The sequence below is a fragment of the Dermacentor silvarum genome, chromosome 3 (assembly GCF_013339745.2).
Source record: "Dermacentor silvarum isolate Dsil-2018 chromosome 3, BIME_Dsil_1.4, whole genome shotgun sequence".
In the NCBI taxonomy this organism is placed as follows: Eukaryota; Metazoa; Arthropoda; class Arachnida; order Ixodida; family Ixodidae; genus Dermacentor; species Dermacentor silvarum.
The window spans coordinates 180,754,086-180,773,343 of NC_051156.1; the positions used below are offsets into that span (position 1 = coordinate 180,754,086).

A 19,258-nucleotide genomic window follows, 5' to 3' on the forward strand; every position below is an offset into this window, starting at 1 on the left:
GAGGCATTTTGAACATTTTTAGGGCATTCACATCTTGATGGGTGAAGTGTTGTCATGAGATTTGTACATGACAACACCAAACTTAAAGCGGCAGTATGAAATATTCGTTAGCATAGCTAAAAAGGTTTCTGCTGTTGATGGTGCAGTTGGTGCTCTTGATTTCAATAAAACTTACCATACTTGGAAATCAGCAGTCACTTTATTTGCGTAGCCCAGGCAAGGACCATGCCCGGTCGTCTAGTCACCATTACGCACGCGCACTGCCCTCCGGCTTCTCCGCTCGCGCCATTATCTCGGCATGGCAGCTGCCGCCATCTTTACAGGCTGCGCGGTCGCGTGTTACGACAGCGGTTACGGGTTCTTCGATATATTTTTTTTTTCATTGTGCCAGCCGTGAGGGGAAGGGGGACAGTTATTATATTTGACAATGCCTCCGCCCCGTTGTCAGACTCAACGCCTCACGCAACAGCCGCGTCACATCAGGTAGGAGCTTTGCGCCGATCCTCACTCTCTTGCAAGTTGCATGCGTAATCGTGCAAACGACAATTAAAATTTGGAGTTGGATATCTCGTAGCACAGACATGCTAGAAGAATTCTTCCAAGTGAAACTGTGTAGAAACACGACTGCCTCTAACTTTTGAATACAAACATACACACTTACTGCAGTCAATAAAAAGTTAATTATTCAATTTTAGTTGATTCGGCTGCTAACAGCAATAATTATATCATCTCACTTTGTGTCCCCCTGGCCACATAACTTATTTGCGCAGGTGTTCTTCACGTGCCTCCCAGTGCCTAATTTTAAGAAAACCATAAAGCTTAATTTTGAACACCCCGTATATCTAGCCTGTATTGTTTCTTAAAATAAAATTTGGGATGATCTGTGGCAGGTTCGTTATAAATGCGTAAGCACGCGTCCGTTTGTGGAGTTCTTTTGGGACACCTTGATTTCCTTAAGAAGATCCTTGTGTTCGGCTGAGACACCTTCGTTTGCTTTGGAGGACTAACTCCCCTATTCTCAAACAGCCCTCGACTAGAAGCTCTTCCTCCACTCCACCTTGCTGAGCACAGCGCCGCCTCTCGACGGATAAAGACGCGACAATTTTAAAGAATTCCCGTGAATGGTCATGAAGCTCAGTAAACACTTCTTTGGAGGGATGGCGGTGCTATCTTTCCTCTTGAGTCGACGTGTTGTGTTGACTAGAGGAACGTTCTTGTATACGGGCGTAACGCCCCGCTCCAACGCGGCAACCACTACGCTGGGTGTTTACGATATGCGAATCACCGCGTATGAAGACTCACGACGCCATCTACAAGAAGAAGGATGTGGCGTGTTAGCCGAGAACGCGAGCCAGCGTCTTCATGTTTGTTTCCCACTCGACGTCATCCTTTTACACAAGGTGCGCATCTGCTCCTGTTTCTCTAACCACGCGACGCCATCCTAGACCAGCGCGCTCGCGTTGGCCGTTGACGTCACGCTCCCGCGAGAACGCTTCGCCCATGCTCCGCGAGAACGCCCACTCAGATAAAAGGATCCGGCGGGTTTGAGCCTCCTGTGCTTAATGTACGACAATAAAACTGCGAACTTACAATGAAAAACTTGTAGCGTACGAAAGGTACTGTGCTCGTGCTGGATATTGTCAACGTGCAACTGTGATCACAGTTTAAAAAATGTTGCCTATGAGTAGTTCTTAGTTTAGCTGTTAGTTGTTATTATTTATATATAAACACTTCAGCGAGAGATCTCTTTCATTAAGCAGGTTGGTCGCGGTACCGATGACATCCAATGAGGCAACCGATGACACCCGGGGGGGAGCTAAGTTAATCAGGTGCGAAGGCGCTCGCGCGCACATCGGCGTGCTTGGCAAAAGGGACGTCCCCTCGTTCATTCGACGCACGGCCGGCGCCAGGAGGTCCAAGGTGTTCATGAGAAACTACGGCAACTTCGCGACACCACACCCCTACGGAATACAACTAAGCTTGTGAGTGAGCTAGCTTTACTTCTACATGGCTGCTACAACTGGTACTCGCGAAAAATACTTTTGAAGAATGCTGGTGGCCATATTTTTTTGCGACAGGGCCATCCCCCTGTCAGCGAGGGGGCGATGCAGAAATCTGAGGGGGGGGGGGGGGGGGGTCAGGACATCCGGACATCCCCCCTGGATCCGCGCCTGAGCGCAGCTCCCCGACGACATGGGGCACGGCCCCTGTCTGTGAGGTGAGGTGGGCAGCGTGTCGACGACCAGGCAGCTGCGGGACTCAATCATTCTAAAGCGTCTGCGATCGTCGCTGTGTTGGCTTCGCCCTCCGGACATCTTCTCATCGGGAGGAACCTACAACCGGTGGAGTATTTTTAATGTTGCCATTTGTTGGGCGCCTTGGTTAACTGACCTTGAAAGTATATTTAGCGTCAGCGGACAAGGACGGAAAGGAGGCGACACCACAGTATGCGTTCCCTTCGTCGTTTTTGGCGCTGAGCCGTGCTCCCTCAAGGGCTGCAGAAGATAGCGCCAACCTTTCCCTTTCCCTCAAGAACCACTTATCATCGTCGTTTCCCTTCTGTCCTTGCCCGCTGGCGCTAAATATGGTTTTCAACATTTTTAATGCATTATCATTATTAGGGTACTTCACTCACTTTCCGGGGGCTATCTATCTATCTATCTATGTCCCATATGCATAGCGGAATCGAACCCACGTTACAAGGGTTCCTCAAGGACAGCAACCCGACGCACTAGCAGGCTGCGCCACAAATGCACCGGGATTATGCGGCTTTTCAAAGAGCGCGTTTCACGCCAACGCTTCAGCAAGCCGCGCCATGAATACACTGGGTACGTCATTATCAGCAGCCTATATTTATGTCCACTGCAGGTCGAAGGCCTCTCCCTGGGACCTCCAATTACCCATGTGTTGCGATATAGCTGATTACAACTTGCGCCTGCAAATTTCTTGATTTCATCACGGCACCTAGTTTTCTGCCGTCCTCGACTGCGCTTCTCTTGGCATCCATTCTGTAACTCTAATGGCCTACCGGTTATCCATCCTACGCATTACATGGCCTGCCCACTTCCATTTTTTCTATCTTAATATCCATTAAAGTATCGTCCATCCCAGTTTGTTTTGTTATCCATACCGATCTCTTCCTGTGTCTTAACGTTAGGCCTAACATTTATCGTTCTATCGCTCTTTGTGTGGGTGGTCCTTAACTTGTGCTCGAGCTTCTTTGTTAACCTCCAAGTTTCTGCCCCATATGTTAGTACCAGTAGAATGCAATGATTATACATTTTTTTTCAACGACAGTGGTAAGCTCCCAGTCAGGATTTGGCAATGCCTGCCGTATGCACTCCAACCCAATTTTATTCTTATGTAAATTTCATTCCCACGATCAGGGTCCTCTGTAAGTAATTGACCTAGATAAAAGTACTCCTTTGCAGACTCTAGAGGCTGATTAGCGATCCTGCATTCTTGTTCCCTTGCTAGGCAATTCAACATTATCTTTGGCTTCTGCATAATAATCATCAACCCCACTCTTACACTTTCTCGGTTAAGGTCCTCAATCATTTGTTGAATTTCGTCACCGTTGTTGCTGAACAGAACAATGTCATCTGCAAACCGAAGGTTGCTGAGATATTCGCCGTTGATCCTCACTCCTAAGCCTTCCCAGTCTAAGAGCTTGAATACTTCTAAGCATGCAATGTATAGCATTGGAGAGATTGTGTTTCCTTGCCTGACCCATTTCTTGATAGGTCACTTTCTACTTTTCTCGTGGAGAACCAAGGTAGCTGTGGAATTCCTCGTAGATATTTGCTAAGATATTCACGTATGCCTCCTGTACTCCTTGATTACACAATGCCTCTATGACTGCTGTATCTCTACTGAATCAAATGCCTTTTCATAATCTTTGAAAGCCATATAGAGGGGTTTAATGTACTCCGCAAAGTAAGTCTTGAAGCTTAGTGAGTCTTCCTAATTTGGTTGCACCTGTACTTGTATAGCCTCATTGGCTCACGCTTTTTTTTTTTTTTTTTGCTGGTGTTAGGCGCCACTCCAAGCCTGAAAATGTAGTGGACTGGAGGAGGATTCGAACTTATGATGTTCAGATTAAAAGCCCGGTGTTTTACCTCTGCTCCACGCCACCACACCTGGGTATGTGCCGCTCTTCAATACCCGAGGAAGCAGAGATAAAGCAGGCCGACGCCAGGCTCCTACACATGTGGGAAGCGAAGCAAGGCTACAAAGACGACTGAGCAAACAAAAGCTAAATCGTAACTTACGAAGACGCCTCGCAAGGCTAAATCAGGACCAGTGTTGTACACGTTTCTCCAAAAAAAAAATGAACGAAAGCTCGTTCGTTCCTCGTTCCTTCCCCATCTTGAAACGAGTTCTCTTTACAAGTTCCTTTAATGCGAGAGGAACGCGTTCCAGTTACACTTCGAACATTGGAATGTTTCGTTACGTTAACGTTACATTTTATGATTATTTAATTAAAATATAGTGCCAGATAATCCTGAGGTGAAATAAAATGAGCAATTTAAAACTCACACTGAACTATGTATGTTATATGAATTTGAACATCGCCGGCAGCAGACTATCTGGAAATAAAAATCAGGTAAGTTTGCACTCGGTCGCGCAAAGCTTAGGCGCAGCGAATTCTTGCTGGCTGCTACTGCTAGGTATGAACTTGGTTGCTGCTAGGTCTTAACTTGGTTTAACTTAACTGCGCATGTAGGAAGGTATTCTCGAGCGATCATTTTCGGAGGTACTATCGCGCTCAGTATGAGCTACACCGCGGGAGCGCGTGGCCAAGCGCACTGTAAGGTTGTACAGTGGCGCCGATCGGGACATGTTTTCGAGTTATCAGTGGAGGGTTTGGCTGTTCTTGCGAGTGCGCATCACCTCCACTTGCTTGCTTTCACCCTCGCCTTCCTTTATTTGGAGAGCCAGGCTAGATATCACCGGTCTTGTGAAGCTCGACTTGTCGAGCACGAAGTTTGGGCGTCAAGCCACGGCGTCAGTTATCATTTTCGAAGCTGGTATCACCACAGGGCGAAGCGAAGAAAGGGTGAAAGCAAGCAAGTGGAGGCGATGTGCACTCGCAGGAACAGCCCAAACCTCCCCTGATAACTCGGAAACATGTCCCGATCGGCGCCACTGTACAACGCGCTTGGCCCCGCGCTCCCGCGTGTGTATAGCTCATACTGAGCGCGATAGTACCTTCCCTTTCGCGACATTTCGCGTGACTAGCGCTGGACGCGTGGGCGCCTACGAGCGACAGCGCTCCTGGCATGCCGCAAACGCAGGCAGGCTAACCAAGTTTGCTACAGTGCCAAGAATGCTGTCGCTTGCCGGCGCCGAACGCGTTGGCGACATTTCGCGCGACTAGCGCTGGATGCGTCGGCGCCTACGAGCGACAGCGTTCCTGGCACGCCACAAACGCAGGCAGGCTAACCAAGGTGGGCACAGTGCCAAGAACGCTGCTGCTTGCCGACGCCGAACGCGTTGGAGGCTAGCCGCTCGATATCAGTCGGTCAACTTCGCTGTCTTTGAGCTTTGCGCGGCCTAGTGCAAGCTTTCGCGTTCTTTTTTCTCCTGGCTCAGCGCGCCGCGGAGAGAAGAGAGGCAGGAGTCGGGAAGGCAGGGATCTGGCGAGGAGGAGACCACGTCCTTCTCCTCTGGGTTGCCATGGCTACCACGCGGCTACGCACCACAAATTACGGCTGGCTTAAACAGCTTCGCTGTTAAAAGTATCCAAAGAAACATGAATTCTTTTAGGGAGCACCAGACATACTCCAGACATGTATAGTAACTGCAACTTTGGTGCTCGTCTGTTACAGGTGCAACCATATGGCACTTTCCACTTGGATTTTCAATTGCGCATGCAGTCAGGATACTGCGCTTCAGATGTGCAAATAGAAAGTTACTCACATTCACCAATATAATTAAATTTATTGCACAAGAAACCACATTCAAAGAAACAATAGATAGACGATTAATGAATACCAATTAATATTGCAGTATGAGTCGTAAAAAGAAACGGACGACAGAAAGGTTGCGAACGCGACTGTTCACCTCTCGGTGACGGCAAGTGGCTGGACCATTTCGTGGCAACGTCAGGATTCTGTGGCTGTGCTGCAGATAGTGGCTCAAAAGGGCTGCGCTCAATGCGGCGAACATGGCCAAAGGATGGAGTACGTTGCGGGAACGACCAGCGGTTGCTACAGTAGTGTGCAACGTGACCGACACGTACGGCGGCAATTAAAGCAGAGTGGCCGATCGTCTTCAGTTATTCAATCAGTGGGGTTCCGAGATCGTGGAGCGAACCGACGATAACGAGGGAACGATGTCAAGACCCCAGAAGCGGACGACCACGGCGCAAGCACCGTGAACCCCGAGATTCGCGAGTTCGTTTCGGCTTGGACGAGTGAAACTGCTGGTGTGTTTGAGTCGCCGGTGTTATAGTTGGTAAAGAGGCTATAGCTGGAGCCGGTACTTTCGATTTCGCGGAGAATAGTCCTCGTCAATTTGACTGAACGCGGTGAAAGGTGAGGTGGCGGCTGGTCTTCACACGAAGACGTCGCGGCGGTGTTGGAAAGCCGGGAGAATGGTCGTTCGATACGGTGGCTTTTGGCCTGCTCGAAACGCTGGCACTCCTCGATCATGGCATCATCGGTAGCACAATTTCTGCACAGGAGCAGATTGAATGCGTCGTTCAGTTTCCCCTTTAGGACGTGGCCTACCTTGTCAGACTCTGGCATGTCGCTACGGCATAGCGCCGACGCATCCTGTATGTACGACAGGTATGACTCCGTGGACGTTTGGGCTCAAGTTGACAGCTGTTGCTTCGCAGCGATTTTTCGACTGGAGGCCTTACCAGACACTTCACGGAGCTTTTGTTTAAACGTACCGCAGCTCCCAAGGTCGGCCTCATGATTGTCATACCACAACTTCGCCGCTCCACTAAGATAAAATAACACATTGGCCAGCATGACTGTCAGGTCCCAGTGATTATGATCGCTCACCCATTCGTATTGCATCAGCCACTCCTCAACGTCGGTGCCATCGGTCCCGTCGAACGTTCCAGGGTCTCGAGGGAGGGATAACGCAATCGTGGCTGGCAGCAACCCGTGGGTCCCGCTTGGTTCGTGGAAAGGGGTCTTCTCTTGACTCGCACAGTTAGCGGAGCGCGCCCCCACTCCCCTTCCGTCACGCATACACACAAAGGGTCCCGTAATCACTGCGGGCGCCAGCCAGACCGGGAACCATTGGTGGCACCCTTAGCAAATTTGGGATCCATCCTGCGTTTCGATTAGGCATGGTCTTTCGATCATCCTTTTTGCACGGGTTGTTACATGCCAATCGTAACATTGCACAGGCGGACTCGGATATAGAATAACAATTACTGAAGTGTGGCGGCCGGACAAACTTCCGCAGAAGCAAGCCTGTACAGAGAGAAAATAAACTTTTATTGACAAAGGCAAGGCAATTCTTCCTCGTTGGGTGGGGCCCTCAGTCCAGGGCTCGATTGCGTTGCGCGACCCTGCGAGCCCGCTGGACGAGCTTTTGTAAACGAAAGTCTAGGTACGTACGCGCTTGCGAACACGAACAAATGGCTATAGTCAAGGGAGATCGCGTTCCCGACGTGCGTAATTAAACCTCCGCATGCAAGCACCCTCGCGAGCCCGAAGCAAGTGACTGATGCAGGAGCGGGTGGTTGGCCTCCGTATTAATACGAAACTGCATGATAGCATTCCAGCGAGCGGTTCATTGCCAAGCACTACCTCTACCTTTATGTCAAAACTGCCAGTGATGTGGCCTTTGTTATGAAAGAACAAATACGCGGATGACAGTCTGCGCAACGAAGCTTCGTGCAAACTGTTGCAGCAACTTCAAACCAGATGGTCTCTGGCGTGTAAAACAAATTATTAATACTGACCGCCCGCGTGTGTAGCAAACCTGTGGCTGTGTATATGTGCTTGCCAAGCATTTCTGTCGGATAGGCGAGTGAAGGACTCGAGTTCCGCGAGGGGGAGCAGCGGTCTACAGGTGTTGCTGCTCGCCACCTCAACGGTGCATAGCTATGTTCAGTCCTGTAGAACAGCATTTCCATTCGGTTGCGTATTTCTATTCCGTCGATGGTGAGTTTACTGGCGTTCCTTGCGCAGATGTTGCAGCGGACTGTTAAGCGCGCGCAGTGTTCGCTCTCTCCTCCCCCTTTCTTTCTATCATTTTACGCCGTTACCCCTGGTGACTTCCTGAACATTACCTCTCCTTCTGTTCTGCTGTTGAACACGCGGTCGTGGGTTCGATTCTTGGCGGCGGCAGTTGCGGCCGCATTTCGATGGAGGCGAAATGCAAAAACGCTCGCGTCTATATTCAGCTGCGCACATTATACAGAACCTCCGTGTGGTCAAAATTAATCCGGAGCCCTCAACTATACGGCGTCCATAATAAACCACATGTACACATTCGGGACGTTGAACCCCACAATATAATGAAATTAGTTTCTATTTGCTTTTAGGGAGACGGCGAGGTCGCTTGGACTCTCACTAGTTTATTGAATACTCCGAGTCAGGGCGTGGCGTCCGAGCTCGCGTCATATGCTCTGCCTTTTTGGATGGTTGCCGCTGGTTATCGCTGGTTCACCTGAAGTCGCGGTAGGGAGCCTAGTAGCAGGGAAGGTCCGTTTCCCTGGCGCGTTATTTCGCTAAGATGATTTGCCCGACGATGCATGGGACTTGGGTCGGAACGATGGCAGCATTGGCGTCGCTAGAGGGCGCTTGCGGCGGTGTTGTGAGGACAATGAGCACAATGTATCCAACGCACGTAGTGAGGAAAAAAAAAAAAAAAAAACCTGGCTTTGCAAAGTCGTTGCAGGCTTTGATGGTGGTTCATCAGGCGAGATTTGTGGAGTGCGTCGGATCACATAGCTGTGTCTCCCGTCGGGGCCGCTACAGCTGCGCGTATACTTGGCAGAAGGGGTGCGCCACGATTGTTAAAAGCTGCATCGACGCCGACGCAACCACTTCGATTCGGTTTCTAATCTGCGCGCGGTCTTGCTTTCCAAGACCCGACTTCGCGTCCGAGGCGAAGTCTTGTCGAGAGGTTAACTAGGCGTATACCGATCATCGACTGGTAAGCTCGGATCATCGACTGCTAAGCACGAGGTCGCGGGATCAAATCCCAGCCACGGCGGCCGCATTGCGATGAAGGCGAAATGCAGAAAACACCCGCGTACTTAAATTTTGGTCCCCGTTAAAGAACCCCAGGTGGCACAAATTAATCCGGAGTTCCCTACTATGGCGTGCCTCATAATCAGAGCATGGTTTTGGCACGTAAAACACCATAAAAAAAAAGAAAAACAGCGGCGGTTCATCGTTACTAGCGGGAAACCCACCGTGCCTTGGAATTGCTCCGGTATACGTGGCTACTCTATATGGAATAGAAAGAAGGACGCCAAGCACAGACGATAGTAAGGTCCAACCATTTTTTCTCAGGAAGGGCAGACATGCTCAGTCTTCTAACCTCTTCTAACCTTTTCTTTTTTGAAGAAAAGCACCTGGGGTCGAATTCACGAAGCTTCTCGTTCGTAAGCGTTATTTGCTGGCTGCCTTCGTTAATAGTATGTCAAGCATCAGGAATGGCTAAACGGTTCTCTTACGAACAATTCTAGCGTAAGAGGTGTTTCTATAGAGGTGTAACATGTATATATAGTCATACGATTTGCTTTCCCTGGGAGAAATTTGTAACGTCTGCAGCATGAAAGTACCTTTTTCGTGCTTGGTGCGTTTCTAACATTCTTCCATTGTACAAACTCTGACCTTGATAAGTGAACCATCTCGCATCTATTTATTATGGCAGCCCGTAAAACAGTCAGTGCTCCAGAGATAACGACAACTTTTTGTGCACCTGCATTACTTCAGCGGCTGCGTGTGTTTCTCGGCGTGTTCATCCGTCTTTGCATACGCCATATGCAGATCATCGCTTTCCGAGTCACGGATGTAGACAGGCGCACAGGACTGTTTTGTTGTATATGACTACTCATGATGTAAACGTTTAATAGTTAAGATTTATTGTTTAGGACGTTACCATTGTGACGTCAGATTCGCGTTATGTGTCAATTCTACGAAACTGAATCTGTGATTCGTGTTGCATCCACCCACTGCAGGGAAGTGCTGCTCGCAGCATGGCTGCGACCCGAGGCCTTCAGCTGGTGCGTGCGCTGTCCACGACGCCTCGGCATCTTTCTTCGGGGAGCTTCGCGCAGTCCCATGCGACAGTGGTTACGAGCAGGAGAACGTCCATGGGTTGTCGTCGACACGGAGCCGCCCGTTACTGTAGCCAGCCGAGGTGCGTATTTGCTTTGTACACAGACTCTGCCGAATGAAACGAAGCCACAATACGCTGTAAGACCACTTATTTCATTTCATTTTTCATTTTTATTTCCTTAAAGACACCGCAGTAGGGGTATTACATAAGGGGTGGGAATACAACAATACAAACAAGTGTTACAATGCTTTCAATTCGTTAGATAAAAACGTTGTTACATCTTGAATGAATTGTGATTAACAGGTGACCGCAGCGACTTGATGAGGAAGGGCATTCCAGTCTTTAGATGCTCGGTAGAAAAACGAGGCTGAAAATGTATTTGTGCGTGAGTTTGCTTGTGCTACCTGCAGGGGATGGCCAATGCGTTGTGACCGGCGTGATGAGGGGACAATGTATGGTGGACGATTAAGCGTCGAATAGCAGAACCTATGGAAGAGGGAGAGGGTGGCAACGCGGCCACGAAAGGATAGAAGCGATAAGGAAGATTCTTTTTTCAAGTATGAAATGCTGACGTCGTAGGTGTATGTAGAATGAATATACCTGGTGGCGCGATTTCGAACTGCCTCAAGGGCTTTGGCGAGATATGCTTGATGCGGATCCCAGATGGAAGATGCGTATTCAAGTTTCGTTCTTACTAAAGATTTATAGGCTAACAGTTTTACATGCAATGGAGCGAAGCGAAGGTCGCGTTTTAGAAATCCCAATGTTTTGTTAGCCGATGAAATTACATTAGTAACATGCACATTCCAGGTTAGGTCGTTAGCCAAGGTGACACCTAAGTATTTGTAGGATTCTACTAATTATATATAACTTACATTCGCGCGCCCTTAATTTACGCGAATTTCGCGATTGCACACGACATTTTCAGGGTAGGAATACATGAACGCCATGCTGAAAACAGGAAACTTATTTTGCCGGCTAGTTTTGCTGATTGTACCCCTTAAAAAATGGCGCATTAGATTTATTTGGGTGCGCAAACTTGCGCTATGCCGCAAACAAGATTGTGTGCTAACGAAACAAGGGGATGCACGCAGGCACGCCCAACTGATATTGTGCAGGCAAGCTCAGACATCCATCGGATGAGAAGTGATGCATGAGAAGTGATGTAGGAAGAACGCGTGTAATTAACTGAAGTACCACGTAGCAGGCTAAACAGACTGCGCGTTGTCCGACAGACAGAGATGGTAAAAAGAAAAGTGCGAAGGGAGTTTTTGTGACCCACGTGAGACGTACGGCGCAAGCCCGAACTCGTAAAGTTTTGTAGCCGTGAACAGGTTTAAAGTCCCCGTTTCGGGAACAGTTGGGACCGTGAAAATATATAGCATTTTACAGTGTAAGACCATGCGTGCTGTTTACTCTATTGACTGCGTGAATTTTGCGCCTTTCGGAACTCGTGGCGCCGGTGATATCTGGAGGGTGCGCAATTATCAATATCTAAAATTAGAAGACTAAAATAATGAGAAACCTCGATGTTTGCGGATGCAGCAGGAGACTGACCGAAGGACAATTCATTCGGCATGCATTTTTATGGGGAAATCGGAGCCGTGGGGGACATACATTGAGTTAAGTATAGGCAGGGTATGTTTCAGCGAACACTTTCAAAATTTTTTAAAGATTGCCTTTAACAGATAGCACAATTCTAGTCCATGAGCTGGTCTACACGAAGAGGCGGGCACTGATTGCGCGAAAAATTGAAATGCATAATTAACTAATTAACAAAAATTCAATAATTAAGTTTTAAACTAATGCACTTCTGACACATGTTGCAATTTACAAATTCTAGCGGGGGAGACTGCGAAGTAAACGCACTTGAAAATAATTGTGTCGATGACACCATTTACGAGGTATGCGCGCCGTCAAACTTGGGGTAAAAATGCACTGTCGTTCCACTTACTTTCTTAAGAAAACGTCGTTTTATGCATTGAAGCACAAAAGTAACTTCAACGCCAATGCACTTCTACGCAAAGTTTGGAAATTACATTCTCGAAACTGGTGTCATCCTGAGAGTTCGCTGTGATCCTTATAGTGATACTTATGGCGACTGTGCAATCAATCGCTACAGTAGTATTTTAGTTACATACGACATACACCCGCGTGTATTTAGCTGTTTGTGATTTATAGTGTCATCTGAATAAAGCTCGCCCGCTCTTCGCCGAATCTGTCCTCTCCTCCACCTGCCTTACGAACTCCGCGACTTGAATTTGTAAATTTCAATATTCAGTTTCAGTTTATTAGATTGAGTTTATTATTCTATAAATACAGTGAATGGGTTACAGATAATATACAGACGAGGGTCCCAAAGTCGGAGACTGTAACGGGACCCTCGGTTAATAATAACATTGAAAAAAAAAAAACGTATGAAAGTTAGTCAAGTTACGCAAACCAAACAAAAAACAATCGCGTAAAATACAACATAGAAAAATTAAACAAAACAATTTGTTAGTATACAATCCTATAGTGAATAAAAATGTTGTCAATACATAAAAATAGCAAACATAGCGTGATTATTGATGTAATCTTAGTTATACAAGTAAAAAAGCTTAAGGCCATGATTGAATGCATGAAAGGATGAATATTTAATGGTGCTCGGCAAAGCATTCCGTAGTTTTATGGCCGTGAATGACGATGTAATTTTTCCATAATTAGAATGAGCCATAGGTAGTAGAAAATTGTAGTTACGTGCAAACCTGGTATTGTTATTATTAATGAGACAACTGCAATCAATGAATTCGTAAGAAAGCTGTTTATTAAGTAATTTATAGAACATACTTGCGAGATGATATCTGAACAAGCTCGTCACAAGAAGGATGTTGTTTTCACGAAGTAATATATTAGCACTCGCGAAAAAACCGCTGCTGGTGATAATGCGTATTGCTTGATTCTGTAAGTGCTGAATAGACGAGATATGACAGTAATATGCATTTCTCCAGGAAACAATGCTGTAAATAATGTGACTGTGAATGAAGGCAAAGTGTAATGCCAATAACGCGTCTTTGGAAAAATACGCTCTTGATTTGATTAATTATCTGATGCCGGAGGCACACTTTTGCTTAATGAAGGCAATGTGTTGGGAAAACTTCAGGTTAGAATGTAATTTGATGCCCAAAATGATACGCAGTCTGAGACGGGAATGTGATGACCATCTAGAGTTATTTCAGGCATGACAGGTAGTATTCTTTGGCTTGATCTGAAAATCATGAATTGAATTTTCGTAGGATTAAGAATTCAATGATTGGAAGAACACCATGCAACGATCTGTTCAAGCTCATTGCTTAGTTTAAAGTTTAAGGTTGCTAAAGATTTGTCACACAAGGAGATGGTAGTATCGTCTGCATAGAGTACGGAATGTGCAGATTTAAGACACTTGTACAAATCATTAATATAAATGGAGAATAGTACGGGACCTAGCATGGAGCCCTGTGGTACACCTTCATTGATAACTTTAGTATCAGAGTAAGCACCTCCTGAAAAAATACTGCTTGTTCTCTATCATGCCAATAACTTTTTAAAAGTTTTAGTACTGCACCGGTAATTCCTAGGGCTTCTAGCTTAGTAAAAAGTATGTTATGATTGATTATATCAAAATGCTTTAGTGAAGTCCAAAAATACCGAACCAACGAAGTTACCAGTATCTATCGAGTGACGAATGTAGTCGATTAGGGATATTAAAGCTAAGTTAGTTGAACTGCCAGCGCGCAAACCAAATTGAGGAGATTGCAACAGATAAATTTTTAAAGATAAATATTTAGGCGCTTACAAAATAACTTCTCAATAACTCTACTAATTGACGAGAGAATAGAAATAGGACGATAGTTTAACACCTCCGTTTTAGCACCTTTCTTAATTATGTACAGGAATAATCTTAGCCCGCTTAAGCGTACTTAGAAAATTACCACATCTAAAAATATAAATTATAATACAAAGTAGATCAGAAATAAGTGGTGCAACAAGTTTTAGATGAAATGTAGATATGTTATCTAAGCCAGGGCTAGTATTCTTCAGAGCTAATACCACGGAGCATACCTCATCAGCAGTTACGGAGAAGAGAAAAAAGGATTGATTGGATCGAAACATGGGAAAAGTAGAGGTCAAAAAGACGACGACGCTCGAGCCTGTGCTGATGATGATAGTTTTTTTCTACACGCGGACATGATTCTGGGGAACCTAGCCCTTAACAGCTTCGTTCTAAAAATACAGGTAGGACATTAGGAAAAATAAGAACAAGAGCTTGGTGGCGCAACTCACCACCCCGTTTCAAAGGGATAGCATCCATCGGCGTCCATCAATTCATCCATCCATGCACGCTCTGTACTACCTCCCGACGCGGCGTGCAAGACAGCCACAGCAGCAGCAGCAGTGAAAAAGTCGAAGGAACAGGCAAAGCAAACTTCGCTTTAAAAAAGAAAAGAAATGGTGCCCAAATACCCTCACTGCAATAAATATGCGCCTTCCAGTGCATCAGTTTATCTGTTCATTTATTCGTGGTACGAGCACCCAGTGACACTCTTTTTATTGCGCAGCAAATTCCGGTTAAGGGCCGACTTCCAGTTTGTCATAGAGCTGGGACGAAATTAAAAATAAATCATAAAAATAAAAACAGGTAGATATCGATGATGCTACTTATGGTTGATGATAAATATGACATCAGAGCACAGGTTTAGCACTGTAAAGAGCTAATTGTCAGAAATAATCAGAAACAATTAAGGACAGTCTAATTGCCGTGCACCAAAGCACACAATCGTACACTTTAGATACCCACCGCATGAGTACAGGTTCCCATGAAACTCCAAGAGCAGAAGTGTCGTCATCAGTGACGTCAAGCCAGGGGTATACTCGCTCAATACTTATTAAAATAAAAACAGGCTAATAAAAACGCACCACCTGACACAGTGTGAACGCCTGCCTAACACAGCGGAGGGGTGACGTCACTCCCTCCTCTCTCGCTTCTCCTCTCCCGGCGCCTACCTGCTGCGTCGCTCGTTCGCGCGCCAGCTGCGTGCCGGCGCTCGTTAAACGCTCTCACGTCAGCGGAGGAGGGGGATGGGGCGTAAGATGCGCTTCGTGCGCCGTCCGCTAGGGGGCTGCGGGTCACGCAATCCTTCGCTCCCTCGCCCGCTCCTCTGTGCGTGGAGGTTTCTCGCCAGTTCCGTTCGCTCGCTTCTCCTAGTTCGGTTTCCCGCCCTTCACCAGTGTACACCAACGCCGAGGTGCGAGTGCCATTGCAGATACCTAATCAATGATTAGGGTCATTTATTATTTATTTATTTATTTATTTTCAGGACCGGAGCCGTGCGCCTCTCTTACACTCTTCACGAATCGGACGACGTCGCAACTGCGTCCACGCTGCCGCCGATTGTGGCGCTGGAAGGACTGTTTGGCCGCAGGGAGAACCTGACCGCTGTGTCCAAAGCGCTGGCCGCTGCGACGGGTCGTAACGTAATATATATATATATATATATATATATCATTGTTTGTTTTTGCTTTCTTTCTTTGTTTTCTTTTTGTCTGCTGTGCGGGAACTACTCGCTGTGATCCTGATAGTGATATTTATGGCGACTCCGCAATCAATCGCTACAGTAATATTTTAGTTATATACGACGTGCGCCCGCGTGTATTTAGCTCTTTGTGATTTATAGTGTCATCTGTATAAAGCTCGTCCGCTCCTTGCCGAATCTGTCCTCCATCTGCCGCTGTCCTCCGGCTGTGCGGGGGGCGATTTTTGCTAAATTTCTCAGGAGCACTATAAACATGGTGACTTTTCTAAGGATTCGCATTGCCACCTTTTTATGGGTAACCGCTATCTCTCTCTCTCTCTCACACGCAAGCACGCACGCACACACACGCGTGCGCACACACGCACGCACGCACACACAGCTTATGAAAAAAAATTTCTAGTTTTTTTTTTGCTTTTTTTACGTCCCCAGGGTTTGACGTGTCGGCTGTTTCGCAAAGTTGGGTCGGTCCCGCAAACTTTGTGATCAAAGTTGGGTGACTTGGGGGTCCGAACTTGACAGTGCACAATATGTGCTTTTCTTTTTTTTTTCGCATTTTTAATACATGTATATATTTTACGCATTTACACAGCGACTGATTTTAGGCCTCTTACAGCCTTGTTATGCACCCACAATGGTTGTGACGAACAAAAATCGGACCTTTCGGCCTCCCTCACGTTCATCCACGATTCCTGTACTATTATCAACTCAATATTACCATGTGTCGGGAGCTCTTTGGCCAGAGATGGCATTTGCGACAAGAAAACCTATTAATCACTGAATCGATTGACTGCAGAGGAAAGAAAGAAAAAAAACAAACGGAGAAAACAGGACGAAAATAACAAATAACGATGAACAACATAAACTGTTCACAAGCCCGATGTGCGTCGTTTCAAGGATTTTAAAGGGAGACTAAACAGATGCACTAAACCAGTTTAGGCTAATTAATAATTTAATTGTGATAGCAATTATATGGACATTCCAAGCGCATTTCTGCCGTCGCCGTGATGTTCCGTATAAAATCCAAGCGTAATAACACCGTCTCCGCGCGCGCTACGCTGTATTTGGGAGTGAAAGCTTTCGAGGGTCAGCTGACGATCGCAGCTCAATCTCATGCGCGCGAGGGAGAAAGGCGGGGCGGAAGAGCGCGGTCTTCTGTAGCCCGCGAGGCACGGAGAAGAGGCAAGCGAGGGGGGGGGGGGGGGGGGGGGGCGCACGAGCGCCGTATCTTCACAGCGACCTGCGACGTACACAAAGTGCGCGCCCGCGCGGGCCTCATCTTCAAAGCGATGTGCGCTGTGGACAAATTATGCCCAGTGCTGGTAGCTTCGTATACGTTGTGCTCCCGACATTTAATTCGCGTTGAAGGCAGATACTGCACGAAGGTCAATTTGCTCGCTGCTGCTTACGCATTTAATGACTGCAGCGTTTTGACAGCGAGCTTCTGTGGTCATCGAGCGAGATATGTTGATGTTTATTTGTGCGTGCCTTGACACCGTGCTTGTTGAGCTAGTAGCGAATGTTTGCAGGTTTATATCGCCGATGAAACTAATATCCTTACTTCGTATAGCTGTCTGCTAATTTGCTATCGCCTATCGATGCTCCGCCTTTCGGGCGAAACTGCGACCTTTTTCAGAACTATGTCTTTTTTTTCCTAATTTCGTGGTAATATGTTGATTATTGGTAAAGAAAACGAAAGCTGAACTAAATTCTTTTTTTTAAACGTCGCTCCGGAACCCCTGCGCCGGTACGCCGATATGACGTCACAGATATGAAAGTATTTCTTTTTTTTTTTTCGTATATCGGCCGTCGTGGCTCAATAAAAGTATTCTTTACGTTCAGTGTTCGGATCACTATAGTACAATGTAGTCCATAGCGGCCGGTAAAAAATTTACAGGGCCAGACAGATGCCCTCAAAATCCATGACGTCGTAGCGAGGGCTGCCTCGGGAAATTCAAGGTGGCGTTGCCATCCGTTTTTTTAAATATTTTTTTTTATCTTTCCGTCCTTCCTGGCTCACCAAGCCTCTTCTGACGATTATATTTTTTAGGGGGGGGGGGGGGGTTGCAGAGGGGGAATTGTAGAAGACTAATTTGGTAATACAGATCGAACAATCATTTTTAATGTGTTTTGTACCGTGGGCCGATCCTGGAACCACGCAATCAAAGACGGGGGTGGAACGATTCTTATATGAACTATAATTATATAATAATTACAACTTACATTTACTATAAACATTACCCATAATGAAATGAGTATTACCTATTATTTACACTGTACACATGGCACTTACGCTTGACATGTTCCATTCGCCCACTATGGTGTTGGGCTGCTAAGCACGAGGTCGCGGGATCGAATCCTGGCCCCGGCGGCCGCATTCCCATGGGGCGAAATGCGAAAGCCCCCGTGTACTTACGTACGTGAAAGACCTCCAGGCAGTCCAAATTACTCCGGAGTCCCTGACTACAGCGTGCCTCATAATTAGATCGTGGTTTTGGCACGTAAAACCCCATAATATATATATTTTTTCAAATTTAAGTTCCACCCCCCCCCCCCCCCCCTGTATTGCCCTGCGATGCCCTTAGGGTACTCAAATAAATAAAAATAAATATAATTAATCCGGAGTCCCCCACTACGGCGAGGCTCATAACCATATCGTGGTTATAAGGCTCGCCATAGCGGGGGACTCCGGATTAATTATTTTTTGAAGTTATAATTCATTTGTGTGGTATATTGCAGTCTTGCTTATTAGGAAAGGCCCTTTGGAGATAGCTGACTCTATAAACAAGCCCAATTTCTGACTACTTGAACATTATAACATTCATGTGTGCGTGTATAATGATGTTTTTATTGCACAATGGGCGTCAGCTTCTATTAAATAATGCCGTGTGCACGAGTGGTGCCTCCCTGGTTAGCTTTATTTTTGTAGCTTTAGCCTTTCTTAGCTCCTTGGTCAGTTTTGCACCGCGGGCGCCGTCCGCAGCGGTGTGCTGATCCTGGGGACTGCACAGTCCGCAGTACCCATGAGTATGTGCCGCTGGGTACATGCCACTGGGTTGTGCGTGCCATCGTTGTCATCCAATTCTCTTCATACAGTCGTCGCCAAGCCGCCGTCGTCACGTCATAGTCGCCACACAGGCGTCGTCACCCCATCATTATCATACACTCGTCGTCATAGTTCAAACGAGAGGGCTATAAAACATCCTTTACACTGCAACGTCATGGAAGAAGCAGGACCTTCAGACGCGGAAGCGATTCGGTGAGCTCGAGATCGGAAGCCAAAATGCCTAGCCCACACCACAGCTAACGCTTACACATTCTCGTTACGCGCTCGTAACCGTCCTCTGAGTTCACTTAAAGGGAAGCTTTCTTTCCTCTGCTCCAAACTTTCCGGGCGCTAATGCTATGGCCTTCCCGTGCGTGCCGCTGGGTTTCTTGAAACA

At 46.9% G+C, this 19,258-nt stretch overlaps 1 protein-coding gene across 4 annotated transcripts in view; it reads left to right on the forward strand.

Annotated features, from left to right (window-relative positions):
* Window positions 1-19,258, forward strand: part of LOC119446173 (protein ABHD11) — a 31,689-nt gene that overhangs the window by 4,087 nt on the left and 8,344 nt on the right. The window contains exons 1-3 of one of the 4 annotated variants that reach the window (XM_049663959.1): window positions 2,176-2,342; window positions 10,163-10,344; window positions 15,603-15,759. In XM_049663959.1, coding sequence (XP_049519916.1) covers window positions 10,181-10,344; window positions 15,603-15,759 — 321 coding nt within the window. In that variant the 5' untranslated portion in view covers window positions 2,176-2,342; window positions 10,163-10,180. Of the gene's footprint in view, window positions 1-2,175; window positions 2,343-8,047; window positions 8,133-10,162; window positions 10,345-15,602; window positions 15,760-19,258 lie in introns of those variants that run through there. The other 3 variants (XM_037710530.2, XM_049663958.1, XM_037710529.2) reach the window with 3 other exon arrangements.